A 23476-nucleotide genomic window follows, 5' to 3' on the forward strand; every position below is an offset into this window, starting at 1 on the left:
GCTATATAGCTTAACCTTGTTCAGTCAACAGTCAACAAAGTACATGTTTATGACGTACTTCCCTTTGCTTTTCAGTTGTGTGTGTCCACTCACTAACCCACTTAATTTGGTAATTCACAGTGCATCTTCCTGGAATTACTGTTGGACTAAGCAGGCATTTATCTTTGGGTAGCCTGTCAGTTTCAAAAAAAAAAAAAAAAAATCAAAAACCAAAAAAGCCTTAAAACTAAAAGTTAAAAAAAAAAAAAATCCTCTTCTCCCTCATCACTGATTGGCAAGGTAACCTCCTGTTGTTTCACACCAGAGTTGTTTGCCAGCTCTGGGTATGTGTGCACTGGTGGTGTTCCGTTCAGGCGGGCAGCTGTTTTATTGGCGTGACTGGTGGCCTGAATCAGCTTGCTCTCCTACCCCAGCTCTAGAGCTTGCCTCACTCTCATCCGTATCTCTGTGGTTTAACACTTCCCCCAAGTTCAAACTCGTTTAGACAGAGCATGAGTCAGTGCATGTGTTGGATGCCAGCATTCTATTTCCTTCTTTCTAGTTCTAACTATGTATGTTGCTTCTTCAGATGTTGCCATACGGAATTTTTGGCATCTGATTTTTTGTTGTATCAATCCAGAGCTGCGTGTATGAACATGTAGTGAGTAGTCTGAAATTTTAGTGTTCTTAGCGCAGCTGCCAGATGCCTTTGTGTATTTTTAAAGCCAGTCTTCCTTTTTCCATAGAAAGCAGCGGTTATTAAAATCTATGAATTAGTTAACTCTGCCTGTGTTTTCACTTTAGAGTGGCCAGAGGTATGATATGAACATTGTTTAATGTCATGTAAAGTAAAACTTTTGAGGTAGTATTTAAAGAAAGGTTTCAAGCTCTCAACTGAGCTGACCAGAGCAGAAACCTCAGCTTAGGGAGGTGAGGAGAAGCCACTGGTGTTGGGATCCCACAGAAGCCTTCGCCCCACCCCTTACAACCCCTTTCCTACCTGTCACCAGGCTTCAACAATTACTAACATTTATTAACATTCTTGTTTCATCTATCCCTTGCCTCCTGTTTTTCCTCCTCAAATATAACATCACTTCAGTATGCATTCCTAGTACATAATAAAGGATTCTTTAACATAACCATAACATCATTTAGAAACCTAATATTATCTAATGCCCAGTCACTGTTCAGATTTCCTTGATTTTCACCAAAAATGTCATTTTTCATTTTGTTTAAATCAGTTTTCAAGCAAGGTCGGTCCACAAACTGAATTTGGTTGATACGACTCTTAACTCTCTGTTAATCTATAATAGTTCCTGCCCCCTTCTTTTAACACCATTTATTTGTTGAAGCAACTGGGTCATTTGTTTTGCAGGAAAACCACATATTTGGGATTTGCATCCTGTGGTTTCACCTGTAACCATGTTCCTCTATCGTCTGTTCTTTCTAGTTAATTTGATTAGATTCAGCTTCAGTTTTGGGGGGGCAGGAATTCTTCATGAATGGGATTGTGATGGGATTGCTTCCTGTTGGGCAACACAGGTTGTCCTCTTTCTGGTGATATTTAGATTGATCAGTGGATGTAGGTGTTGTCAGTCTGTCCATTATAAAGTTCTCCATCAACCCTTCACCTAATGGTTTTAGTATCCATTGAGGATCATTGTCTAGGTTCAAAATGGTGGTTTCCTAATTCTGTTATTCCTTCTCTGTATATTAAATGTGTTTCGTTCCTCAGCAGTGACTTCTATAGGAAAGACAGAATAGATGCTTGATTTTTTCCACTGTTTCATTTTTTAGCATAATCGATTGGTGCCCTAGCCACTTCCTTAGATGAGCAATGAGTATGTTATTGTCTTAAGCACCATTATGACCTCAAGTTTTAGGAGGTTTTAAAATATATTTGATGTGTCTCAATCCATTGCAGTCATTATGACCAAATTTTTATGTCCACATTGCCCCGTCTTGGGCTATTGGGAGCTCCTTCAAATTGGCTCCTGTGTCCTTTTGGCAAGACCCCATTCGTCTTTGATGGCTTCCTTGCTGTCTGGCACAAGATGTCCCTTGCTCATTTTGTAAAGATCCTGCCTCAGACCCGGAAACAGCCATTTCTTCCAGGGGCCCTGTTGAAACTACCTGTTTAAGATGTTTCTGCTTTTGGGGAATTCCCTGACAATCCAGTAGTTAGGACTCGGCTCTTTCACTGCTGAGGGCCCAGGTTCAGTCCCTGATTGGGGAACTAAGATACTGCAAGCCATGCAGCGTGGCCAAAAAAATAAAAAGATTTTTCTGCTTTTGTTGATTAATTAGTTTGGACTACTTTAACGCAATGTGATTATCCACTCAGGCTATAAGTATTGACACTGTGATGTTAGACGTTTGGGGGAGTTATGCTAACAATATTAGTGTGCATTTGAAAATAATCCTGTTGCTAGTGTTAGTCTAAATCTGGAGCAGTCATTTTTCCACTGGCGATTTAAATGTTAATGTGCTAACAGGTTGTACAGCGTAACTGTTTACCTTGTACTCACTGGTTTACATTTAATCATTTAAGACAAGCTTGACAAACTGCCATCAAAACCTGCCCAACTTGTTGTACCAAAGTGTCTTACCCTTGTCTTTCTAGTCTCCTGCCTGTTACAGATCAGCAGAGAGGAATTGTATGATCAGCCATGTTGTGAGCAGACATTTTAATCACCTAAGAGCCAGTAAGCATTCTAGCTGCCATGCCATAAGTGATACAAAGGAACGTGGTTTTGATCTGGTTGAGGATCTGTGGTGAACATATGTACAACAGAAGGATAATTCTACTAGATAACACTGCTAGTGGATTTCAGGGGATAAAAATGTGGGTTTAGTCAATAAGGCAAGAGTTGGTGACAGAGATGGACTTAGGATTGAGGTTCCAGATAGTCTCAAATTTGCATAGGCAGAGAAAAGAGTGAGTACAAGGGCAGGAATGAACACAGTGATTGACAACAGGAAGGAGATAGTCGGAATGTTTTATGGCATAGTGGGAGAGGAGTTGTACCAGAGGAGTAGCTATGATGTGGGGAAGCCTGGACGTCAAAGCCCAGACGTTTGTCTATTTGATTAGCAAGAAGAAATCATTATAAGCTCCTAAGCTGGAAAGGCTGTTGATACACACTAGCTGTCGGATAGACTTGTTAAGACAGAGCTTGAACAAAGGTGCTGGTTAGGGGTCACTTGAGTGACTAGGTGTGACTTCATGCAGCACTGGGAATGGATAGAAGAAAATGAAACTGAGATATTGCAAAGAAGTATTTAAAAGGAGTAGTGACATCGAGGATAGGAAGGTTGGGAGTAGGTAAAGAGGGGAAGGTTTAGAACTGTGCTGTTCAATACTGTACCTACTAACAACACGTAATTATTTAATTTTAAATTAATTTAAATTAAATGACATTTAAAATTCAGTCCCTCAGTCATACTAGCCAGATTTCAAGTGCTCAGCAGACAGCATAGTTATAGAACATTTCTATTATCAAAGAAAGTTCTGTTAAACCTGTTTTAGACCCAGGTATCTGAAGCAAAATAGTGATGCCATATTAGACTTGTAGAGTTTATGGTAGGCCTTTAACTGAAGTTGTCCAGAAGCAACAGAAAATGCCTAACTACAGGCCAGGGGAGATCTGAGCTGGGGCAATTTAGGAGCCATGGAGGAAACCATGAGATCGTAGGAGCGTTCACTAGCAGGCCAGAGGCGACAGACGAAAGACCTCAGCCAGGCAAGAAATAGAAACAGAGGAGGTAGGAAGGAGAGCTGGGAGAGCTTTTCTTTTTTTAAAGAGAGAGATGCAGAGATCTGCATTGTCAGGAAATTAAATAGAATTTATGAGAAAAGACCATTTGTTTTAGCAAAGCGGAGGCATTTACTCGTAAAACGTTAGGAAATGGATTCGATGGCAGGAAACTAGAGGACACTGAGTGGGGAAGGAGATTAAGCCTGTGTGTGCAGCTTGAAAGGAGGTGGAGGAACAGAGTGATGTGTTTGAGCAGAATGGCGGAGTCCAGTCCGAGAGGTTTGATGTACATCAGAGTGGGAGAGTCTGCTGCGCTGAGAGGAAAACAAGGTTCTCTTTGTGATCACGGGAAGGGAAGCGGCGGGAGACATTGAGATGGGTGTAGAGGAAGGCTGTGCGGAAAGCTGATGAGGGATGCCGTGGAGCCCCTGTGTCCACTGCGAGAGCCCCCGGGCCACCCCTGACTAGGCACTTGGTGACAGCCTTTGTAGCATTTATGTGTTGCTGCCAACAGTCTTGAAAGTACTGTTTTGAGTGCTGAATTGAAACGATGAAGTATAAATGCTGTGTATTTGATAGGCCCGTTTAGATACTGTGAATTTTAGGAAACTGTTTTGCTCATTTCATATTGTTTTTTGATTCAGCTTTTGGTTTTTCTGAAGTGATGAGAGCACCACATGTAAAACTCAACCCTATTTGGAGGTGTGACCCTGCAGGCGTCTCTTCAGATCTTTTAGCTTAAGTAATGAGCTTTTATTCTCATGATCGCTCTCACGGCTGTTATTTTTCTTTGGGTTGAAGCGGTCACCACCAACTAATGTGTGTGTGCCCTCTAGACTAAGTCCCTCTGAGCACATATTCTCCTCTGAGAGAGATGCAGTTCGTAACCTGCTCTGTCACTTAATTAGGACACGTCTGAAACTTCCTGTTCTAAAAATTGGAACTGTTAAGAGTTTTTAAAAGAACAGTGATGGGGAAAAAAAGCAGTCATGTTTGTCTTTTCTTTTTGCAGGTATGAGTCTCCAGAAATAGCTCTGAATTGTGGAATAATGTTAAGAGAATGCATCAGACATGAACCACTTGCAAAAATCATTTTGTGGTCAGAACAGTTTTATGATTTCTTCAGATATGTCGAAATGTCAACATTTGATATAGCTTCAGATGCATTTGCCACATTCAAGGTAACATAAAAACTACAGAATTCTAAATATACATACGAGTGAGATTAACAGGTGTGCTGTTTTTCCTAAACCTTCTCTACCCTCCACGTCTATACGTGGCTGCCCTCTAGCGGGAAGAGAGAAGATATATTTAAATGTGTATTGTGACTCAGGTATACGCAGTAGAGTCACAGCTTAAAAAGGGTAGAAAAGTTAGATTCTAAAGTCTGTCTAAAAGGCAAAAGTCCTGTACGGTCAAAAGTACACTTTTCTGTTAAATTACCCATCAAGTACAGTATATAGATATGCAGTACATGTGAAAATCATATTTTTCTCCTGTGTTGGAACATACTGCAGCAGTTTCTTTGATTAAGCATCAGACAAAGTAGTTGGCTTCTGTTCGGGGCCGTTGATAATTTGCAATATACTAGAACCATACTCAGGACAGAGATTTCCCTATTGTGGACAGGCCCAAGGGCACAGTGGACTTCTCTCTCCCATCTCCTGCTCAGGCCAGAGCTTGTTTATTAAACACAAGGGGTGGGGGTGCAGAATCACCAGCACTACTCCCTCCCCCCTCCCCCCTCCCCCCCCACTTGTCTCCCTGTTGTGTGTTTGTGTAAATTAAATACACAGATGATATGATACCACTGTACAACATGCACATTTTTGTTTTGAATTGCAAAGTTCTGTGCTGTTTAAGGTATGTCGATGAAGCAGTAATGTTCATTAGTGTTTTTCACAATGAGAGCAAGCCTTTATACGTTATATTCCCTTATGTAAAATGTCTGACCTCATAAGCGAATATTTAGAACTGTAATTTTAATATAATCAGAATTTAATATACTAACCTGCAGACTACTATGCTCAGAAACCATGAACACTGTTACGGTGAGAAGTGGCCACTGTTTTTGTGAAGGTTCACTTTTATGTATAAAGAGCCATTGAGATAATGAGCACATGTCTTGGTCTCTGAATAAAATTTGTCCCTCAGAGCGAATGAACACCCTCAAAATGGGATGAAAGCCTGGGAACCTGGCCGTTAGGCTTTCACGTTGAATGAGAATAAGGTGAGAGAGGTGCCTAGGGATTATTAGAGAGGATGTCAGAAGACCTCAGATATTTATATGTTAATGTACAAAGCAAAATGAATTTGAGATTATAACATGGAGTGGTAAATAACGACATCTTAGGTGTCACTGCACTTGGCGGGATGGGACTCATGACCTGGGATATATGGATGGAAGGGGACGCCCCACTCAACAGTAGCAGACCTGTTATGAAGGGAGACGTAGGAACACGATGTGTCAAGAAGGGATGCTCCTGGGTGGGAAGAAAGCCAGAAGCCTGGGCGGGGGACGCTCTGGGAGGGGGAGGGGGAGGGCAGAGGAGAGGAGCGGCAGTGCGGTCGGTCGGAGAGTGCAGCCAGACCGCCCGGCCACGAAGAGCGCACAGGCCGCGCGCGCGCTCCCGGCACAGTTGGCTCGGAGGCGAGAGAGGTGCTGGCTGACTCTGTGCCACAGATGTGAGTCCCTGACTGGCCTTGCTGATAATTCCATCTCAGTTAGGATTGCTTCTTTGAATGAAATTCTCACCAAGAAGAAAACGGTGGTGATGGAATCACTGTGGGTAAAGCAACCCTGTCAGGTCATGTTAGCCAGAGAGGGAAGGATTGGGCAGAGTCAGGCAGGTATTCCCTACCTGAAGAAGGGAAACTTTAAAACCATTTAGGATGCTAAGGATGAGCTCTAGAAGAGAGAGCAGTGAGGAGCGAGCTTGGCTTCTGTTTCTCAGCTGCTCCTGATGACACAGAAGGGGCAGAGCTAATTAAAGAGCCTCCTGAATGGAGAGCTCTCCAAGAAGCAAAGTTAAGTAGGGCCCAAAACTAAGACAATATAGGAGAGGCACAGACCTATCAAACACACCGAAGGTACCACCCACCCCTCCTTAAAAAGTCTGGTCGGCTCTGGTCTCACCTTCACACCAGAGGTGCTGACAAGGAGGGAGGGAGGACCGCTCCTCTTCTGGTTTGCTAATGTCTTCTTTGCAAAGAACATTTTTATAGCAGAAAAGAATAGATGGTTCGTGCTCTCCTTCGAGAATATGACCAGAGCTACCTTCCCGGAAAGTGCACTCTACACACAAAAACTTTGAAACAAACGCAGCTTATCCATAACCCTGGATTTAAAGTCTAAGGAACAGGTGCTGCATCTTAAAAGGAAATTAAAACTACCTGCCTGAAATATGTCTAAGATTCATAGCTTGAATGAATGGGGTTCTGAGATAGTAAATCAGTGGCCAAATATTTGTTCGTGATTTTTTTTTTTTGAGGAATTAAGGAGATGGGGAGGGACATCAGAAGGCCAACAAATATATTTCCAATTTTCCAGAGTAAAAGAAGGTAGATTCCCCAGAGAGGCTGGTGGAGCTCGATGTTATACCTGTGTAAGGTACTAGAAAGTATTGCTAAAGAGAGGATTTCTGAGCATTTTGGAAAGGAAACCGGTGTACCCACAGCCAGCATGGATTCACTAAGAGTAAGTTCAGTCATACTAATCTCATAGACGCCAGTAGATCAGGGGGCTAAGGGCGTGGCTGCCTGGATTCAGTTCCCAGCTCTGCTGCTGATTTAACCTCAGTCTTTTCATCTGTCAAAATGTAGGTAATACTAGTATGTCAGGGTTATTGTGTCTTCACATAGTATGTGTGCAGTGAACAGTAGCTATTAGAATTATTCCTTTATGACGATGTGGATATATTAGATGTTGAATAATTGTACAGGTCTGTTTTCATGGAAACAATGAAAAGGTAGGAGCTAGATGGAGTTTCAGGGTAGCGATTCATAATTAATTGAACGCCATATCCATAAGGAGCCAGAAAATGGATTGCCACCCTCCTGGAGCAAAATTTTTAGTGGATTTGTCTTTACTCAGCACAGCTGAACATTTTTATTAAAGACTTAGATAAAGGGTGATAACAAATGTATACCATGAAGGGAAAGAAGGCAGATAACAGAGATCCTGAAATGAGGCCTCAGAAAGATCCAGAGAGGCCAGAAGATAACAGGTTGAAATTAAATACGGATGAACTGAGGTCTTCCTCCTGAGGACTCAGCTCTGTCAGTATGAGACGTGGGAGTAAGGCATAATAATAATAGGTAATGCTAGGTGTAATCGTTACAGAGTGTAATAATGACTAAAAGGCAGGTAACGTCATATCATACTCAACCCTATGAAGGAGGTATTGTTATTATCTCCTTTACAGATAAGGAAACTGAAGCCTAGAAATGTTGGGGGACGTCAGACCGTAAATGGGGAAGCCAGAATTTGAACCCAGGCAGTCTGACTAGAGAGCCCGCCCTGAGTAAACAAAATTCTGAGTACGTCCAGTAAAATTAAACAGTACGATGCTGCTGCCCTGCCCCTAAGCTACCTGTGACCATGTAACGTGTGACCTAAGGAGCTGTCGATGGTCTCACCCCACTATAAGCTTATAAGGTAACAACACATAAATGTGTTCCATTCCAGGCGCTACACTTTAAGAGGCACATAGACAAATAGATGACTTTCAGAAGACAGTAGATGGTGAGGGGGACTGAGAACCTGTCATTCGAGGAGTGGTTAAAGGAACTGGACGTATTTAGCCTGAAGAAGAGGAGACTCGGTAGGGACTTGCGTGAGAGCACCGCTTGTATTTAAAGTGGGTCCTAGAGAAAATGTACTAAACCTAGTTCTGTTGACGCTGACAGTTTTCTGGAAATAACCTGGGGATAAGTTTTGACTCTCTAGCACAGGAGGAACTTTCTAACTTTCAGAGCTCCAAAGGTGAACCACACAGTTGGAAGAACTGAGTCTCTTGTCCTTGGACATAGACAGTCATCAGGTACGAAATTGGGCCACATGACTTGCCAAGTCTCTGTGAAAATAGCCCCCGGGTGAGCAGCATTTCTTCAGGGATTCCAGGGCTGTCTTTGTGACATGATGTTTGGGACCCAAACTCACATAACTTTTAGGAATCTTTTAAATTCAGCCCACCCTAAAAGTTGGCTGCTCAATCTGCTGGACTTGGGAGATGATCCCTGACCTTTCTCCAGGTAATACCAGGGTCTCGGCTATACTGGAATTTAACAGGTTGGGAAGTCAGAAATCATGTGCTTTCTGTCCCCCTGCTGGCTGGCCCAGCAGCTCTGCTGATCTGGGACCGCGTGCACCCTGTCCGCTCTGCAGGTCGCTTACCAGATGCTGGCTGCATGACCACTTGCCTTCGTTTTCTGATCTGTCGGTTTCTGCCCACCCCAGCCTGGTTTGAGCTCTCCAGAGCTCTCGGCTCTAGTTCCAAGGGTAAGGTCTTTTCCCATCTCTCAGGAGACAGAGGCTCTGCACAAGTCCCCACTTCCTCTTTTCCCAGCTTAGTATGTGCCGGCTCCCAGCAATTGTTCCTTCCCTGCTAATGTTTTACTCTCCTTAAAGAAGGCCTGCTTTAGCAGCCTCGGCACCCCTTTCCAGTCTCTCCTACCCCAAGGCCGTGGAGATGTGATTCCTAGATTGGCAGTGGTTTCCTGAGCTTCCTGGTCTCTTTAAACCAGATGATAACAAGTAGAATCTCTGATGGGGAGATGTTTGAGGTTCCCCCTTGTCATGTGTGGCCCAACTGTGAGCCTCTTGCTGCTGCTGGAGATACAGCTTTCAAGGTAAATAGTCACCTTACTCAGACCTAAAGAAAAAAACTCTGGCGCGGCATATTTAGGATCTTTGCTTTTCAGAGTAATACTTTCTACCTACCGGTTCCTAAGAAACCAACCCCAGTGGAGAGCCGTTGTCTCTGAGATGCCCTCTTTTGGCATTCTCTTTCATCATATCATGACATAGCGGTAAGCACCTGGCTCCCGGCTCTGTACCTCCTCGCAGTGGCCTTCAGAAAGACCCAGCCACAAAAAAGTAGGCGTGACACTCAGTCTTGCATGGATCTAGCCACAGCGGTCCTTAAATTCACTTTTTCATTCAGTTCATCACAAGCCTCTGAGTGCCTGCTCGTGTCTTCAGGTCCTGAGGTTCGGCAGCAATCTCTTTTTTTTTTTTTGGCCACACTGCACGGCTTGTGGGATCTTAGTTCCCTGACCAGGGCCCCCTGCAGTGGAAGTGCAGAGTCCTAACCACTGGACCGCCAGGGAATTCCCGGTTCAGCAGCGATCTGTTCAGACAAATGCCTGCCCGTGAGGCTCCTAACTCGGGGGAGACCGTCACAGACCACACGGTAGCGCGTTAGAGGCGGGACACACTCTTTAACAAGCATGCTTGATACATTCCCTTAAAGTTCTCATGTTCCTGTCTCCCTCACGTCTGACCCCATGGACCGATAGATAATATAAATTCTTCTAGCCCTGCCATCTCCTCCTTCCCATATGGGGAAGCCTCATAGCATTTCTTTCCAGATTCTTGAAGGTACTCAAACTCCAGGTTTTCTAATTTTGCCTGTTTAACTAACCCCAAGGGGGACTTGGGAAAAATTGGGTAGACCCTCCATGGGCATAGGACACATAACCCCATCCAGCAATTTGAGCACCTGTAAGTCTTTGGGGTGGAGTTAGAAGCCTTCTTAAAAGCATACTTTGAAGATTGCTTAATGTGCTGTTTTCCCAAACATGTTCCCTGATTCTGTTGGTTCATTCATTTATTTATTAAATATTAAGCTCTTACTATGTGCTGGATACTGCATAGGTGCTGGGGATTCAGAGATTAGTAAAAATAGACATGACCCTTGTATTTATAGACTTTACAGCCTATCATGAGAGAGACATTAATAAAATAATCCCACAGATGTCAAGTCATAACTGTGACCATGCTTTGGGGCCAGTGACCAGTCAGGAAGGGTTCCCCATGGAGGCGATGTTTGAGTCGAGGTCCAAAGGTTGGAAGTAACTAGGCCAGGGGAAAGCCTGTGCAAAGGAGGCCTTTCAGGGAAGGGTGCTAACAAACAGGCAGCAAACGAGCTCCCTGCAAAATCTCTTGAAACCTGATGGATCCCCACGAGGGAACCAGAGCTGTAGCTCTTTCCTCATTCGTTGACCATGGAGCATTCCTTAGAGCATTTCTCAGGACATACTTCGGGAAACGCTAGTTCATTGTAACCTGGGTAAGTCGAACATAAACAGCAAAGAAAACAAGTTAAAGGAAAGTTGGTTTGGAGAAAGGGGATTATTGGCAGTGACCTCTCCAGTGGGCAGCTCTAAAGGAATTTAATTCATTAATTCACCAAAGATGAATTGGCTCTTCCTGCTGTCATGTGTTTCCATTCTTGTTCCCACCTGGTGAGACCAAGGCTAGTTCATTGCTAACTTCTATGTCCTTGAAGGCAAGGACCCTATCTTTTTGTCTTTGTAGCCCCAGCACCTAGAACTTTATCTGGTACATAGTAGGTGTTTTCTGAATGAATGATCCTTGAGTTGTTTCCAGGGAAGTTCATGGGGTGAGGCATAAGCTCTATTTCATAGGGGTGCACAATTGGACTCTAGGTCATACTAACTTTTGGTGCTACATGTTTGCAGCATTAGTCTGCTTACTTAGGAGCTAATGTTTATAATATGATGGGGCTTTTAAAAAACATTCTACCTCTGAAAAAAGATTGCATTCAATATGAAACTGAATGTAACTGAATTTAGGAGGAAGAAGATGGAACCTCCAGTACTTTTTCTAATAAAAGAAATGTCCTCTTTCTCCACCAGGAGCAGTATACTATTTGACATTTTATCACAACCGCTTACTTTTATTTCATTTCAATTCTTGATTCCCTTTCTTTGAGTTTTTATCTCCATTGCCTTATAAATTTTTTTTTAATTTTTCCTTCTAAGAGCTGTAGACCTGTGACACTAAGTCATTACCATCGCAATTTGATTATTAATGATTTTATTTGCTCTTACATAGACTCAACATTTTCAGTACAATTCATGCTCAGATGTTTCTAAGTATAGTAATTTGTAACAACAGTTTTGATCAGGTCACACGGCGTGGAACGTTGAGGACTGTCTTTTCTGAAGGAACTTGAATGCCAAACAGCCGTAAAAAGTGTATTTCCTTTTTCTAGGATTTACTTACAAGACATAAATTGCTCAGCGCAGAATTTTTGGAACAACATTATGATAGAGTAAGTACATGAAACACTATTTTAAAATAGCACATTGTAAGTTTTGTTACCAGAAATGAAAGATTTTAATTAGATTTTGTACCAGAGTATTTATTTTGGAAATACAATGTTTTTAATTGGTGCTGTAATCGTTTCTCTACTAAAATGAGGTATAGAGCGTTACGTGGTCAGAAACAGAATTTTATCTTTTTGACGACACACTGCCCTTTGCATCTTTTTTCACTTTAGAAGAGGAAAATAAAGCACTTTGCTGCTGAATGATAATATACAGTTAAGATAAAAAGAAAATTACTGTCTGACTTCTTATCTTCCCCTTACTTTCCGTTAGTTGCTCACATCCCTGCTGCTTACAAACAGAGAGAGAGGGGGACAGCAGCGGGTAGATGGGCAGAACTCTATCCTAGAGGACGCAGCAGCCAGTTCTGCCCTTGCTCTGCTGCTGACTCCTTGTGACCAAGACCAAGGCCCGCTGGGGGACTCAGAAGTCCGTCCTTATTTGTAAAATGAGGACATTGGATTAGCCCAGCCTTAAGGCCCCCTCCAGGTTGAGCTAGTAGTGGAGCCCCCAGAGGTTTGTGGATAGTGCTGGTGCTCTGATAACCTCGTTGCCCTTGATCATCACAGCAGTAGCATCATGTGTTCTCTCCCACCACGTGTCAGCTCTGCTCTCCGCGATTCCCACGAGCGCTTCCTTATGCCCTACTAGTTTAATGTAGGCATTGTCCGAGATCTCATAGGTGCTCCTGGAGAAGTTATGATAGTAACAATCCACTTAAAATTTCTATCTCTCCCCCAAGATTTGGCTTAGGTTTTCATTCTTCCACTAGTTGTTTGAATTTTTAAAATCCTAGGTATTCTTAATACTTCATTGTTCACTGTGCCATTGAACTAAATTAGAAGATTCTTGGAGGCAAAACCTATTCTTTCTAATTCCCTTGTGTTCCTTTTCCCGTCTTTGCCTCCCACCCCCAGTAACATCATAACACAGTGCTGAGTACATAGTGATTCCCTCATAAATAGCCTCATCAATGGCTTAAACATAGCTGGTCATTTTTTTTTTTTTCTGCCCGTGTACATTGGGATGTGGGTGTGTTTTTTCTTCCTGTGCATTTGTTGGTTTAAATCGGAAGCACAGTCATTTTGTTGGTGCCTTTTACAGTAGTTAGAAGCGTGGGCTTTGGCACCAGACTGCGTGGAGTTTGGCTTCAAGTCCCAGCTCCACCGTGTGCTTCCAGCTCTTGGGCAGCAGCCTTCACTCACCCTCTGTGCCTTTAGGATCTTCAGCTCTAAAAGAAGGCTCAGAATAGCACCTTCTTACTACACTGGGTTGCTGTGAGGATTAGATAAGAATGTGTGTGTCAAATGCAAGACACAGTGCCTGGAACACAGTAAGCATTTAATAAATATTAGCATTATTATTTCTATTACCACATGCTCTCAAAGGTTTTTTTTTTAATTAAACATATGAGTATCTTAATTTAAAACCTACCAAAGATAAAAACTAATTTCCCAGAAATTTACTACCGGCAATGATGTCACTTTAATTTTGTGATAAAATATTTTCCTATATGTTATTAATGGGTGACATTGGTTAACAGGATTTTAGCAAATTTATGTGCAGCAGCTGACAGAAATGTGCCTGCAGTGCAGTCAGATCCAAGGAGGAGAAGGAAAGTGGGGAGGTGCAGGCAATTTAAATTAAGCCAAGGTGGAGTTACTGTGCAAAAACACATGCTCTAAAATCTGTACACTTGACTCTGAGCTTTCTAATAATTAAAGCATAGAGGGAAACAAAACCAAGGAAAAGCTCACAGTATCTGTAAAGCTTGTTCAAAAGAAACAGCCTCTTCTAGCCCTGCGACCTGGAACAAATTTCTCCCATTGACATTCTTAGACGGGAATTGAATTACAGTGTCATGTAGTGGACGCAGTCACCGAGTGTGCCTCTGCAGTAAATAAAATGCTGGACTAAAGTGCGCTCACGGAGAGCAAATCTTTGAGGGGCCCAAACAGTGCCTGACCTCTGTCTCTCCTAGTCCTTTATTGCTGGCCCAGGGATAAAATCTAACCAGGCAGTTCTCCTTGAGAATAATTTCTTGCAACCAAGCTTACCCTAAAAATTATGCAGCAGAAAATCTTAACTTGCATTTTCTGTCGAGAACTTGAGGTGTTCCTGTTTCTGCATTATTGATTAAAGGCAGACCCAGTTGTTTGATCATTGGCTTGACGATCTTTTGAGAGAAGGTAGGGTTAACAGCCATCTCTGAAGAGAGAAGTTTTAGTTGCTTACATACTAAATAGATGGCCATCCCACCTCTGCCTAGAGATAAGCAACAGAATGAATGCATAGGCATTTCTGGTTAGCTCTAAACCAAGGGCTGGAAAACCTTTTCTGTAAAGGGCCACCCAGATAGTAAATATTTGAGGCTTCATAGCCACGCAGTCTCTGTCAGCTCTCCTGTCTGTTCTACTGCAAAAGCAGCCATAAAGAGTTCATAAACTGAATTTATTTACCATACACAAATGAGCGTGGCTGCGTTCCAATAAAACTTGTATAAAAACAGACAGTGGGTTTGATTTAGCCCATGAGCTATAGTTTGCCAACCCCTGCTCTAAACCACAGGCGAATGGCTGATGAGAACCCATCGTAAAGCAGAGGTAGAAACAGTTTTAGCATGGACAAATTACAAAGCAGGCATCCTCTGCCACCCACGACAACCAAGGAAAGGTCTCAGTAAAGCACTGATACCCAACAGAGTCATACTAGTACTGCAAAATTTTGGAACTTTACAACCTTTTCCATAGCTAAAACCACGAGCGAACTGGCCTTCTCTTCTGCCTGTGGGCAGTGCGGCCCTGTAGCCCTTGCGGCCCCACTCCTGTTTCCCACCCCCCTGCTTCCCTCCACCTCTGTTCCTTACCGTTCCAGGGACGCTGTTCTTGTTAGTGAGCACCATCTTGTGACTCTAGTGGACACTCGTCGGCTCTTACATCTGTTTCAGTTTGCATTTTCCAGGTCTTCGCTCATGCTGTGTTCTTCCCTTTTTATCCCCCAAGAGTATCTCTTCTCCTCCCCATTTCTGAACGAATTTCTCCCATTACTCAAGTTTGAGCTCAAGTCCTACCTTCTGTGGGATACCTACCTATTTAAAAGTGCTGATTTTCTCCTCTCTTCCATTTTTAATTATTTTCTCTTCTTGCTTTGAAAGAACAGGCAACTCTTCTCTTTGTGCTTGTGCTTTGGACTTGTGCTTTAGTTGAGTTGTAAAAAATAGGAATTTTCTAATCTAACCCCAGGAAATGAGAGCTGACTCAACAGTGAGAAAACAGTGGGGGGAAGGGGAGCTATGTTGTGTGCATATGGAGTTCGGACAGAAGAGGACCACATTTAAGCTATATGCGCACCTGGCTAGAGCCGGGAGGGGGCCAGGAGCCTTCTTCGTGGAGGTGACCAGTGGGTATCACCGTGAGGATGGGTGTGAAGCAGACAGGAGGGTCTGAGCTTGGGCAGCGATTGGCCTTTGTGCTGTTAGAAGTTTGTGCTCGAGCTTTTTAATGTTATCTACTGGTCTTTAAAAAAATAACTCTGATACGTGTTTTCCTGTCTTTTAGTTCTTCAGTGAATATGAGAAGTTACTTCATTCAGAAAATTATGTGACAAAAAGACAGTCACTCAAGGTATGACAGATTATTGAAGTAGTTCATTTCTCTCCACCCCTTATTTGAAATGTGTGTTTGGGGACAGGGGGAGATATGGTGCTATGGGTTCTAGACCTTTGCAGGGAAAACACATTTGCCCACGGTCAAGATTTTTGTGGAAAGGAGCGGGCGGGGTCCAGCAGTGGTTCATGCAGGGCGGCTGCCCCTGCTCTCACCTCCTCATGTGCTAGAGGTACCAAAATGGAACAGACAGAATTTTGAAGAGGAGTTAATCACTTAGTAATGAGGTATTTTAGATTTGGGAGCCTGTAGTTAAAACTTAGAATCGTATCGCCGAATTGGAAGGCGCTGCAGGTGTTTTGTTCCCCAGAGGCTGCCCAGATGGCACAAGCTGGCTGTGTGAGGGGAGGGGGCTGGCCGTGAGCAGTGACACTGTGAACCGTAGGCGAGTTTGGCTGCTTTGTATCAAAATAGGACGCGGACAATTCCATTTGAAACTTAAAGATTTAAAACTCTAGAACAGGGTTTGACAAACTACCAAATCCAGCCCATTGTGTATTTTTGTAAATAAAGTTTTATTGGAACACAGATGCATTCTTTTATTTACATATTGTCTGTGGCTGTCTCGGCTACAACAGCAGATTTGAATCATTGCCCCCAGAGACACTGTATGGCTAGCAAAGGAACGGATATGAAGCAAGTCGTTCATTCCTACAGTTTCTCATGAACACATGGAGAAATTTTGAGGACCAGTGGTACTCTAAAAATGTATTTTAATTTGTACTCTCTTTTTTACTGCCACATTGGCATTTATTTATCCCTATATTTATTTTACCGGCAAATTTGTATTCCCTGTACCAAGCTTCAATTTATTTATTTGTTTGTTTGTTTATTTTTGGCCCCGCTGCATGGCTTATGGGATCTTAGTTCTAAGACCAGGGAATGAACCCTGGCCCTCGGCAGGGAGAGCGTGGAGTCCTAACCACTGGACCGCCAGGGAATTCCCCCAGTTTTTTATTTTTTACGTCCAAAGAAATTCTTTAAATTACTGGTCATCCTTCTCTAGATAATCACATTGAAATGAGTCATTTTCGGTATTTCTTTGGTTTCTGTGACAGAAAATGAACACCCAGTCAGTCTGTACATACTTAATACTACCTTTTGAGCCTCCGTAAGAGTAAATACTGGGCTTCTTACTTTGAAAGTTGTAGATTTTGGGATTCAGATTTGATGTGAAACCTATCTGAGCTTTTGAATTCTTCCTCTAAATTCTTTATAAATCCTAAGTAGAATAGATTTGTTTTCCTGCACATCAGGTTATTTTTGATTTACTATGATGACATGTTATTTATCTAGAGATCAGTTATCTGGAAACTTCAAGTATCTAGAACATAGCCAGGAACCCAGAAAGGAATTAATAACAGCAAGTAAACCATGGCAAAGTAGCTCTATCCATGCATTTTCCTTCCCTTAGACATCACTCCATGTCTCTTATTAGACTCGGGTCCAACGTGCTTTGCATGTATTCATGCTTTTATTTCTCACTATACTCTCATAAGATATCGGTACCATTATCCACTCCCATTGTACAGATGATAAAACTGAGGCACAGAGAAGTTAAATAACATTCTCAAGGTTATAGAACTCACAGGGAGCAGGGAGTCAGGACTGGAACCCAGGCAGGCTGGTGCCAGGGGCCAGGCTCTCCACTGCTCTGCTTCTGCCCGTGTCCACAAGGACTGGCAGCTTGGTCCCTGTCCCCAGGCAGGTTATAGCACCTGCACACTAGTTCTTGACTAGAAGTTGGCACACTGACAGCATGAAGAGGTGACTGCTGGCTTCAGAAAAAGAGAAATCTAGAACAAGCAAGGACGATTTTAAAATTAAGGGCTGATACGGTATAGTCAGCTAGAGCTCAGGAAGCACACACTTAGCTGAAGGCACGGACTTTTTTTTTAGCTTAATTAATGTCATTTTTAGTAATGGTGAGGAGTCACTAAGAAAAGCTTAGAGTATCTTCAGGATACCTTGCTTAAGAAGGAACAGAAAAGTGTTTTTATAAACCTTTCTGAATCAGATAAGATAAAATGATAAGTTTGGTGTGTTTAGGGGTATGTGGAAAACTTTGTACATGAAACCCTTTGTCCTGTAAAGTTCAGATAAATAAAATTAAAAATAGTAAAATTATTTTTAAATTAAGCTAAGGTATATAGTTATTCAGTAACTTGTCATCTGACCAGTTTCTTTGATAGTTTCTTTTTACTGAGATAACACAAATGCATATTTAAAGAATAGGTTCTGACAGTCTCAGATTCTGGGCCAAGTGTGACTTGAATATCCTCTTCAGAGAGCAGTATCAGACTCACCATAGGTTCAAACCCCAGAAGAAAAGGTAGGTGTTCAAGTAACAAATAGGAGGCACTCGTTAGCTTTTAGGTCATAATTCAGTTCAGTTTATCAGTCTTTTGAGTGCCTACTAATATTCTGTGCTTAATAATGATGATTATTTAATGAATTGTTTTTAAAACTTTGGTTTTACTTCAAATCTTAAATGATGACGGAAGAGTAATTGTTTGTCTTCTCAGCTTCTCGGTGAGCTACTATTAGACAGACACAACTTCACAATTATGACAAAATACATCAGTAAACCTGAGAACCTCAAGTTAATGATGAACCTTCTACGAGACAAAAGTCGTAACATCCAGTTTGAGGCCTTCCACGTTTTTAAGGTAGAGTACTAAAAGCATAAACACTAGTTGTTCATCCCATTTCATTTACAAATTACTGAAGTTTTATTAGGTTCATGTTGGTAATCTCAGTGACACAGCTCAGTTCAATTTTCATAGTTGTGTGGTACAATATTTAAGCAAAAAGAGACCCAGAAACAGGGTGTATACCATTTGCATTGGGAACAAGAAAAGTTTAGTTGCAGAGGGGTGTCATTTATCTTTGGCATAGAAGATTATTAATCACAAAGTAAAGGGTAATCCATTTCTTAATGCTTTCCACGGAGCTTTTTGTTCTTAAAATCCATTCTGACCTCCTCTGCCCAGAAATAACTCCTGCTCATTTTATTCTAAAATCAAAGTCTATATTTAATACCAACTGCTGAGTTTCAGAGCATGAGTGAATATGTCAGTCCTTTTTGTGCTAAAACATGTAATTCTCCCCCTGTTTTAAATTGTAAAATAAGGTCTTCCAAAGCGAACACCTCTGAATTAATAATCCTGGCTTCACCGCAGGCCCCAGGGAGGCATTGGATGTGTATAGATAGCATGTGCTCTGCGAACTGCGGCGTAGATGTCTCCGTGTCTTGTTCTTTCCCTGTGGCTGATGATTTTTCTCTGTGCAGGTGTTTGTAGCCAATCCTAACAAGACGCAGCCCATCCTAGACATCCTCCTCAAGAACCAGACCAAACTTATAGAGTTCCTCAGCAAGTTCCAGAATGACAGGACCGAGGATGAACAGTTTAACGATGAGAAGACCTATTTAGTTAAACAGATCAGGGATTTGAAGAGACCAGCTCAGCAAGAAGCCTAATTTCCAATAAACATCTAAAATATTAAATCCAAATTCAGCATTTGCTGTTAGCTATTCAGCATCAGGCACTGTTATCGATTCATGAGGAACATTACTGCTAATCTGCTGTTAAGTGAACGGTTTTCATTTTACCTTGTCTGTTTTTTTTAGTCCAAGTTGGAGAACGTAGCTGCTGCTTTCTTGCACACTAGAGCACACGTGGACTTTTTCTTGATCTTTGTGTCATTTCAGAATTCAAAGACTCCGTTTGCTGTAGAAGTTCTGAACATGGCTAGGTTCTCAAGGCAAATGCATAGATGATAGTGTGTGTTAGCGGAAGAGGGCATTGATATTATCAGAGCAGACCTGCTTGTTTGCATTTATCTTTGTTAAAGATCTGGGTGTGGATTCTTGGTAAGATTATATGCCTTCACTAATGGAAGATTGTGCAGAGCTTTATTTGAAAATCACAGGGGAACTATATCCAAGATGTGAGCTTCTTGGGTGGATAAAGTTGACACACGAATAAATTGATACTGAAACTTAGCAGCTTCTCAAAATTGTGAAGCTTCGTAAGGTCATAAGGAAAATGTATATATGCTTTTCACAGCTTTCTAGAATTTTTTGACATTTGATTTTCTTGAGACCTGTAAACCTGGATATGTTGAAGGGTATTTGTTAATTTTACTTTTTGAAGGTATTTTAAAACAGTAGAGCTAGCAACGACACCTCGCATTTCATTTCAACAATGCTTACAGTTTTCTTTTGTATATAATTCTTAGAATGCTCATTTCTTTTAAATGATTTAATTTGTACAGCAGAGGAATGTTATTGTATTAGTATGTAACTATTACCTAATATTGAGTTTTTGCAAAAAATGAATGCTCATATGTCATTGAAATACTTCAGATCACCTGAAAATGCTGATTTAACATTTAAGTATCACAGCATTAAAAGAAAAAAGTAAACCAATCCTTTGTATTCAGTTATCCAGTGGGGTGCCATCAGTAGGCTACAATACAGACCTGGAACTCAGTCAGCTACACTTTCCTGCATAATATTGGCCTTATTCATTTAAAATGAGTCATGAGTTCTCCAGATCTATGAATGATACCGATTATGCTAAATTAATGCTGATTCTTTGTGTGTGTGGGAGACCTCTGTAGAGCACCTTTTCTTTCTTAAAGTAATCCAGTACAATAGTTGTGAAACTGAATAATTAAAACTTTGGCTTCTCTTAGGAAAAGAAGAGTTCCTAGTCATAGGTGTCCTATGGGGAAATTTATTTTTTTTAATGTCCTGTTCCTTAATGCTGCAAATTATCAGTATTTATAAAGTAACTGATTTTGCACCACTTTTTTGTTACTGTGACCACGGCAGAACAACGTCTCCTAGAATATATCTATGTAAAGTTATTAGAATGGTATCTGTTCATCTTAGTGATATGAATGAAGATCACAGCTAACAACTTACAGATCAGAGTTTGCCAGTTCGAATTCAGCATGGCTGTAGCTGATTAAGAAATTTGTATAATTATTCTTTGCTAGCCTCTCTTACTAATTGAATTATTTATCAGCCAGTAAAGTGAGACTCCCAATAGATGTTTCAGCAGGCTTTAAGATCTCCTTCTAGGACCACCAGTTAGGAAAATAGCTCCAGAAAACAGAGATGTATTTTATTCTATTTAATTGAAATGGCAGTCTACACTTATAATTGGTTTTCCTGAGGCTGTCTTTACCAAAATCTGTGTAAAATAGTTCATGTTTTTCTATCGGAACTAGAGAAAGCAATCCAAGGCTCCTTGAAATGAAAATATCCAAGATGCTTAGGAAGGCAGACTTGGCTGCGATGCATCATTCTGGTTCTCGTGGTCCCGTGCTGGGTATCTGGATTTCGTGTGCAAACATTAATTACACCAAGTGGAAGAAAGGTTTCCTTGCCAAGCTGGTTCTTAGAACTTGAAACAACAGCTTCCACTTCGGCAATGCTGTCATAGCACTAGCGCCTTTGTGTGGAAGACAGGGGTGCAGTGTGTCAAAGAAAACACTGATGTGTCACTGTCGCATTGCAATCTGGGGATAGTTAAGACTTTTGGTTTTTTTGTTGTTTTTAAACAAAAATGTGAAAACATTCAAAGTTGAAAAGTTGCATTTGAAGTTATGATCATTTAATATATTCATATTACCAAAACTATTATACTGGAAGTGGTTTCTTTTTGTGTTATAAAGGTTTCATTTTACCTAAGTCAGTTACTCAATGTGATTTTTAACCCTTAAAAAAAGGTGGAGATGTACACAATTGTTAACAATGCCATGGAAGCATTTCCTTTCTCTTGAGGAAAAGTAAATTTCTTATCAGATTATCTGGCTGGCCCTGTAATTTAAATTAAAATAAAATTTTGGAGAAACAGCATTGTCGGTTTTTTGTTTTTATGATGTCTTATAAATTCATTTGTGTCACTGTGAACACCACCATCAGGAGACACACTGAGCACAAACTTTGTCACAAACTGTACCCAGGAACAGTTAATACACAAGCCTCTAAGTCGTTTTTTTCCCCTTCGAGGTTTTATTTTTGTTGTCAAAAATGTGGTTTTCATTTAGGTCATAGCTCCCTGGCCCTTCCTTTCACAGTTACGTATTAGTAAGACTTATACAAGCGTTGCTTCTTAGACCATAGCAGTTGGGGAGTAGATCCTGTCTCCGGTTCTGTGATTATTAATACGCTAAGATAAAAGTGAGCGCTTGGCAGGACTATTTATAAATTACTTGAGTGAAATTATATCTTCTTTTTTTGGGGGGCGGGGGGCTGTGTTGGGTCTTAGTTGCTGCCTTGAGGTGCGGGAGCTCAGTAGTGGCCCTGCGTGGGCTGAGCTGCCTAGCAGCACGTGGGAGCTTAGTTCCCCCACCAGAGATTGAACCCGAGTCCCCTGCGTTGGAAGGTGGATGCTCTACCATGGGACCACGGGCGAAGTCCCTTGAGTGAAACTATAATGAAAGCTGAAAGAGCTAGGGAAGGAAGCACAGTGTTAAACGGCACCTGCAAGGAGGTCTGTCCTCCAGGCCACCTGCTAGGACGTGGCACGCAGCCCTGTCCTCGAGGTTCACTGTAACCCGTGTCGGCGGATGGGGTCTTCATCCTCCCCGACGTGTTCTTGCCAAAAGCACTTATCTGAAATCTGAACAACAGCGTTTTGCTTGTTACAATCTTATAGGTAGTTCAACCCACGTGTCTGTCGTGCTTCTCCAAAGACGACGGCGGGACCAGGCGACGCTGCCCCTCCTGCGGGTGAGCAGGGGAGCCGCGCGTCACGCAGGAGGGTCCACACCGATCGAGGCCTGGATTCGGGCTCTCACGCGAGTTCCGCTTCCTCCCGCAGCCCCCCGCCCCGCCCCCCGTCCCCACGCCCGCAGCTGAAGTTACCCGGCCTCCCCCTTCTCCATCTGTGAGGGTCAAACAGACCGTGGTGGCGAAGGCTCGCGGAGGGCGGCCGCGCTCACGCGCTTGTTCTGCAAGCGGGAGCCGCCGGAGGCCGTGAGTCCCCGCGCCCAGCGCGCCCCGCAGAGGCCCCGAGGCGGGGCGCCGGCCACTCCTGTGTCCTCCCCACACCTCACGACCCTCCCGGCAGAGAGGTGAAGGCACGAAGGCCGAGGGGAGGCTGCCCCACCACAGTCTCAAGGTGCTCCCTCCCGCCGAGCGGCGACCCCACTTACGGCGCCAGCGCGCACTTCCGGTCCCTCGCGGCCGCCGGGCACGCGGCCCCAGACGGTTAACGCGACCAGAGCCTTCCAGCTTCCCGCAGGCACTGCCGCCGCCCGGAGTTCACGCCTTCCGGGGCGCCGCTGTCGCTGCGCGGGCCGCGCGGCCCCGAGCTTGCACGAGGCCCCGCAGTGACCCTCGGGGGATGGCGCAGCCCGGGTCCCCGCGTGGCCGTCGGGCGGGGGCCGCACACCGCGCCTCGGCTCCCGTCCCCGCTGCGGCGGGAGGGTGCAGCTCGTGCACGGAAGGCCGCTGTCCGCGCGCTGCCCGGGGACCCTCCCTCGGTCCCCAGGCGTGGCGAGCAGCGGTGTCTGCGCAGGAGGTCGTGTGCTCTGAGATTATGAAACACGTTTCTCGGTAGCCCTTCAGGAAGACAGGCACCAAGATTTGGGGGAAGGTTTCTGTGTTTCACCATCCTCCGCAGGATGAGCTCCGTGAGCATTCCTGTTTCTTGGCGGTAACAGTTGTATCACCTGCATACTCGCTGTTCCGTGCGAGCA

At 43.1% G+C, this 23476-nt stretch overlaps 1 protein-coding gene across 1 annotated transcript in view; it reads left to right on the forward strand.

The window, feature by feature from the left end:
- Positions 1-21629, forward strand: part of CAB39 (calcium binding protein 39) — an 87938-nt gene extending 66309 nt beyond the window's left edge. The window contains exons 5-9 of the mRNA XM_024124492.2: positions 4750-4918; positions 11978-12037; positions 15650-15715; positions 18283-18426; positions 19050-21629. Coding sequence (XP_023980260.1) covers positions 4750-4918; positions 11978-12037; positions 15650-15715; positions 18283-18426; positions 19050-19238 — 628 coding nt within the window. The 3' untranslated portion in view covers positions 19239-21629. The remainder of the gene's footprint in view (positions 1-4749; positions 4919-11977; positions 12038-15649; positions 15716-18282; positions 18427-19049) is intronic.
- Positions 21630-23476: the final 1847 nt, after the last annotated feature.

The sequence above is a fragment of the Physeter macrocephalus genome, chromosome 2 (genome assembly GCF_002837175.3).
Source record: "Physeter macrocephalus isolate SW-GA chromosome 2, ASM283717v5, whole genome shotgun sequence".
NCBI lineage: Eukaryota > Metazoa > Chordata > Mammalia > Artiodactyla > Physeteridae > Physeter > Physeter macrocephalus.